Source organism: Pinus tabuliformis, chromosome 7 (genome assembly GCF_031772625.1).
Source record: "Pinus tabuliformis cultivar Carrire ecotype Pingquan chromosome 7, CPIR1, whole genome shotgun sequence".
Lineage (NCBI taxonomy): Eukaryota > Viridiplantae > Streptophyta > Pinopsida > Pinales > Pinaceae > Pinus > Pinus tabuliformis.
Window position 1 is genome coordinate 318403857 of NC_142293.1, and position 6664 is coordinate 318410520.

At 41.7% G+C, this 6664-nt stretch overlaps 1 protein-coding gene across 1 annotated transcript; it reads right to left on the reverse strand.

Moving 5' to 3' along the window:
• Positions 1–410: 410 nt before the first annotated feature.
• LOC149247210 (glutaredoxin-C1-like) lies at positions 411–749 on the reverse strand. Its single transcript, XM_089455837.1, has one exon. The coding sequence runs from the start codon at positions 744–746 to the stop codon at positions 411–413; it is 336 nt and encodes a 111-aa protein (XP_089311963.1). The 5' UTR covers positions 747–749.
• Positions 750–6664: the final 5915 nt, after the last annotated feature.

The window sequence follows — 6664 nt, forward strand, 5'->3', positions numbered from 1 at the left end:
CATAACTATTTCACAAGAGCTTCGAAATCAGCTAGCAATACAAAGCATTAACCTTATATCATTTTTCAAGAAAACAACAAGTGACTCAGCATTTAACACAAGGAAATATTTCCAAATAAAACATACATACATTTTTTTCTTCTAGAAGGGGAGCAAGTCACTTATATTATCCTTGGCGGCCTCCTTGCCTCCATCACCTGATGCAATTGAGGTAAGCTCTAAAGAACTCGATAGGCATTCCTTTTAATGGCGTTCCTCGAATCCTAGGTAGTTTCTCATTAGCGGTCTCTGGTCTCGCATGACTTTCAGAGAAATTTGTGTCCTTCTATGCCACGAGAAATGGTGATTAATTAATTGATCTATCGCCAAAGAAAACAGCAAAAATTGAGGCCAGCAAAAATTCTGATTCTCTAAAGCCACAGAGCCTCGGCTTGCTTCAATTTGGGCATAAGCTCGCCGCTAATGTCCGCCGCCATGAGTCGATCGAGGTCACCCACGAGCTCTCCGCTGATGAAAACCACCGGCACGGCAGGCTTTTTGCCGACCAATCTCACCAGAACCTTCTCCATATCCGAGTTCCTAGCGCCTTCCCCTTCCTTGTCAAGCTTGAAGACGGTCGGATTAACCCCGAGGCCGCAGAGGAGGCGCTTGACCACGTGGCACATGCAGCAGTAAGTGATGCTAAATACGAGCACCACGTTATCAGAGGCGAGGCGTTGCACTCTTTCCAAAGGGTTCAGGCTCATCGTGGCTATCTTCGTGGTCATCGTTTCCTCCTCGGCGTCCTCCACTGAGCTCTGCCCCAACTGCAGCGTAGCGGTGGCTGGCCTCCTGCAGGCTGCGGAGGCCATGGTGCCTGGAGATGATGATCCACCGGCCCTGTATTGCAAACCCTGCATCATGATGACAAAGATGAAGAAAACACTCCACGCATCCCCATCACTAATGAGGGATTATGAAAACTCGGCTTTGTTCCGCAATCCACCCAAACGGTAGGAGCAACCGAGGGGCATGCAGCTAGTTGTTGGAATTCCAGGTAGGTAGGCACGCACACTTTCCCAACAAAGTTGTCAAAAATCCGTAACAAGAGCATGTTAACCACGCTTATCCCACATGTCACTGCTGCTACAGTTGAATACGTGGCTGATTCATTTGGGTCTGTTTCCAACTGTTACCCCCTCTATTCTATTCATTTCTCATTCGATTTTTCGAATAACAAGAATCGGTCTCACAACTAACTCGTAAATATTTCATAACTGTTTATCTCGCTGAGTTATTACAATAGGGACGTTAGAGAGGATTAGGTTAGGAATCACAAGTGTGAGGTCTTTGACAATCCCTGTGGCCTTGAAAATGCAGACCCCATAATTTCCGTGGGCGAGATTCATCACTCTCTCCAACACTTCGCACCCACTGGGGATCTCAATTGTGAAGGGTTGCACAAAGTTGGGCATAACAAAAGTTATGACATTCCACAGTGGCCGCATCTTCAGGTTATTTTTAGATCCAGGGGGTAGGCCTCTGGGTTTCCGTATGAGGTCTTTCTGATCTCTTGACCCTTCTTCACTTGGTGTGTCGCTGTTGGGAATTTTTCTAATGAAAATTTGATCATAAAGTATTCTGTAACCATGTTTGGTGGGGATTTTCAAGTGAACGGGAAAGTTTTTTTTGGCCTGTACAGGCATCCTAGCCGCGATTTTGTTCCTGACTTGTGGCCTTTATTGGGGTAGTATAAAAAAATTAGTATCTATTTAAATTAGTTGGTAGTATTTATTTAAATTAATTAGTTTGTATGAAATTTGATTTTTATTAGATTATTGATTTAAATTTTATATAATTTTTGTTTTAATTTAGTACAAGTGTGATGAAAATATTTTATATGTGAGTAGATTGTTTTTCCATTCAACATTAAACTAAATTTTACATAATTTTGGTAGCATCATACAAATGAGTTTTTGATAGCATCATACAAATGAATTTTTCCTGTGTGGCTCTTACCACGAAACTTGATTGGCAATGACATTGATATGAAAAATCCTTCCATGGACTTCGTACCTCTCACCATCCATAAGGACCATGGTACATCCCTGAACCCTGTCAACTATGAATGTCATGATCTATTGACCCTTCTTTCATACACACTTCGTGAATCCCCACTATGGTGGTGCTGCAGCCTACCGTCTAATAGAATGCACTCACTCGAGAAGTTATGTGATCTCATTGAATATACTTTCCATCATTTTGATCCAAAAACTCTTGACAAAAAATTGTTAGAGCAACGAAAGGCTCCGCAAGAATTAACTGATGATTTTTGGCAGTGCTTCCGTGTTTTGCAGTTTAAAGCTCTGAAAAGCCAGATGCAATTCCAGTATCTCATTAACAGATACAAATATTGTCTTATCAAAATTTTCAATCCCAAGAGTAAGTTCAAGCTTAAAACCCGCTCGGCATACTTTGGTGATGGAGCTGTGAAATCATTGACAAACACGGTCGCTGTCTGAAGTGACTGTCCACCATCCTCTCATCAAACAACTCCACCACCACAAAGTAATGTGGGACAACATGCACACACATCCATTGAACCGTCAAGTCCTCTAGACATCACTCCTTCCGCTTTTTGTACAGACTTGGTTGTGAGTCCCATACGTCATCACATGTATTTTTTACCTCAACCTCCATCTTTGAACTTGGATGATCCTCCTGATGACATTATCTTGTGTTTTTTCATTCTCGACTCTACACTCATTGTGAACATGGTTCAAGCTATCGACGAAGTTGGTGTTGCACAACCAAAATGCGTTGTCATTCACGAAGAGTATGAGTGGGTTCTTGAACATCCACTGATAACAAAGGAACATCCCTGTCTATCTGTACCTCCTCCATTTTTTCCTAAACTCCTTGGTGATCCTGCCATCTTGGATTTTTCATGTGTATCTCCATCCACAGACACACCCATTGTTGATCATTCACAGGACACATCGGATGTCAGTCCATCATCTGACAACATAGATGACCAATCATTCTTTGAACATCCACTTTATTTTCCATCTATATTTTATGAAAATGCAGATGATGAACATTCTTGCTTCTCATCTACCCATCTATGTGATTCATCAAAGCATGAGGATGTCTACCAACATCCTGAGTATTCTGATCTTCGTTTTTGCGATCTCTTTACCTCATCATCTGATCATGAGGTTGATTCATGTTGTTAATCTGTCTAAGCCACTGGTATATGATGATCCATCTATCAACGAAGTCGAAACCCGCAGACTGTCGAGGCACTTCAGCTGGAGCTGATAGTTATGTTAGGTCCTTGTCGTCCTGAGGTTGGTTTCACTTCTGATAAAGAAATTGTTCAAACATGCAAGGCTCCTCATCACTCATATGTATGCATTGAATACCAATCTAACACTCAGATTTCAATTTTTTCACTTGAAATACATGATCCAATTGGTCATGCATTGGAGGAATCTTACACAGTAAGCACACTTGCACAACGTAAGTTGTCTACCTTTCTCATGTTTTCTTGCATGTCATGGTCAAGGGAATGTATACACTTATCATTTGCACACAATGTTGTTGTGGGGAAAAATGCCTATGCAGGACGATCCTATCCACCTAAGGTGTGACAGTGCCTTAGCAACAAACAGAGACAGCTATTCTAGTATTCTTCCTTTATGAATTAAGAATGAAGAGAGATGGATGGACTAACCGGTGTCTTCCGTTTGTCCCTCGATCCAGTTTCTCTTCTCTTTGAGAGTTCCCAGCTACTTGCCTTCTCGCTCGCCCAGCTTCAACAGGTCTCTGCAAGATCACAAGAAGAGAACACTACACAAAGACATGGATTCATATTCATAACTAGTTCAGGATTAGAAATAAACTAAACATACTAATGCAATCATACATCAAGGATACACCAGTATATAGGAGAAACCAAGATAGCTTTATTGATGAATAACAAGGTTCAGGAAGAGATACAACCAAGAAGTCTCCAATCCAGCATCTCCTTCCCAGCAAATGGAATTCCTATCTTCACCTCCCTTCAAAGAATTAAGCACCCAATGATTCCAGTCTCAAACCAACAACAATTCTTTGCAATAACAAAATTCCAGCCCCCAGATCTCATGGAGGAGAGATCCATATATAGATGTTTGGAGAGAGGATGAGTCAGCTTGAGATCTGACTAGTGTCCTCTCCCTCTGTCAGTTCTTGATTCCACTTGGAGGTTCTTGCTTCCACTTGGAGATTGGGAACCTCTTACTCATCACTAGTCGAATTCACTGAGGCAAGTGTCATTGAGGAAGATTCTGGAAGCTTCCTAGGTCTTGACACCTCTTGGAATGAACTTTCCATTTGTCAATTCCCGCTCAACGCACCCTGGTAGTGCTTCTACCTGCGTTGCAGTGCAGGTATATAGTGCAGACTTTGCATTTCAGCGCAGATAGCTAGTGGAGCCTCTGAACGGATACTGAATTGACTTGTTTTTGAGTAGTTTCTAGTGGAGAACTTTTGTGAATTGTTGTGGTTTGTTAGCCTTGTTCCTCTAGGGGTAGGAACAACATGTTTAGGGACTTTGGATCCCTTAGATTATGGACATTTCATGCTCAATGCTGTAAGGCACAAAAATGTCTATAACAGTTGCCCCCTAAAGTATGAGGTCGTTTATCGGGTGAAATGCTTTATCAGGAGGATCCGAAGTTCATCCAATGCTGGGAGGAGACCTGTAATAAGATACAATACAATACATTATTTTTCATACTGCTTTCATGATCTAGTTGAGGCGGGCATTCCCATGCTCAGCTTTATAAATTCATTTTTCTGTACATAGAACAGACAATCGTCTGATGGTAGACTGATATTTTTTGATGAAATTATCATCCTTTGGGTAGGATGATTATCTGCTGCAATGATGTACATGTCAATGTCTTTATCTTTCCTGAATATATATCGCAGCCCGGATGGATGAAACTAGATCCGGGGTCTTCAAACTCGTTCGACCTTCACTCTAAGCACAAGTCGATCCATGTGAGAAATGTTCTGAAGTCAAACATGGAAAGACATCGCTTTATTACCGGTCAATGAGGTAAACCGTTAACAAGCGCGAGAGGAATCACCAATAATGATAATGACCCTCAAGGTACTGCAGTACAATTCACGTGGTGTGAATAAAGGACTTGGCGTCGAACACCACGCAAAATCTTTTGGTCGAAGGTCATTGATGTGTACCTGTCACCGGAAGTGAGAAACTTGCCATTGAGGCATGCAAGCTTCAAAGTACTGAAGGGGTTGTTCCTAGATCAACTTCTTGGATAATGAGCTGATGTCGACAAGAAGCGATCCGTCAAAGGAGGGCCTTAATGAATCCCACATCAATGACACGGAACGGAGCTAATGATTTTGATGGAGATGAAAACGATCTGTGACATATGATTTAGGGTGGCGATCATGAAAGGATGAAGGATAATGTATGGCAGTGGATGGGACACGGTTGACTTCTCTGAACGACTTCTCTTGAACATATGGTGACACTTATGCGATGGATCGGTAGCATTACCCCAAATATGGATGGTATGGCGAGACCATGGTGATGTGAACGGTGAATGAAACAACCCAACCCGATTGTGGTACGGAGGAAAAGTGTCATGTTCAAGAGCGACTTGCTACCATCAAAGTTTTCTTGAGTTTCTCCCAATTTTCCCCAGTCATTGCTGACCAGTACCTCTTTATTTTTGTCAAGCTTGAGGAGGATAACATATGCTTGTTCTATAACTTGCCCTTCGGGCGAGCCCATCACTATACTTTAACGAGCCTAGCGATAGTGAAACTCGTTCTCGTCTAAAGACAAGTTTGTCGCTATTTAATGATTTTAACGAGTCTAACGACAAAGATAACTTGGTCCTTTTCATTTTTAGAGAGTCTGAAAAGGTACATAAAGTTAACTCCAAAAGTCCTTTTTCGGACCATCTAATCCCTTTAGTCCGAAAAAGTATAAAAGAATACAGAAGGGATGAGTTTTCGATAGTTTTAACGAGCCGAACAAAACAAGCGCTCGATCTTTTTGTGCAATAATCCCTTCGGTCCAAAAAGATTAAAATCTAGAGGAGGGATAGCATTTCCGGTCGCTTTAACGAGCTGGAAGGCCAAAACTCGGCAATCTTTTCATATTTTACGAGTCAGATGAAAAGAGCTTAAAGAGGACTCGTCTTTTGAGGAACGAGTGATAAAACGGGTTAGCAGCTGATTCCAGGTAAGGCTTGGAATTTTCCAATCACGGCAGTGTCACAAGGATGGCTAAGTGAAATCACTCTTCGTAGCTGTTCCTCAAAATGGGTAAACAATCAAATGGAGGTGAACGATCGGCCAATGGAAAAGTGGAGGTGACGGTGCAAACACGACCAAGGCTTTAATGGCTGATAATCTTACATTCACAGTGGTTATTTACCGGGTAGTTCATTTTTTTAACGAGCTTAAACGTGGATTGAAACACTTGCTCGATCTTATGTTTATTTTTTAACGAGCATGAACTATGTGCTAAAACTGCTCGGATCTTGCGTTTATTTTTTAACGAGCATGAACTGTGTGCTAAAACTGCTCAATTAATCCAGTCATATGATCAGAATGTCTCATTAAGATTCTATTTTTTATGGAGCTTCATCTCACA

Excerpts from the sequence above, each read along its gene's own strand:
- LOC149247210 (XM_089455837.1), bottom strand. The coding sequence starts at position 746 with ATGAGCCTGAACCCTTTGGAAAGAGTGCAACGCCTCGCCTCTGATAAC.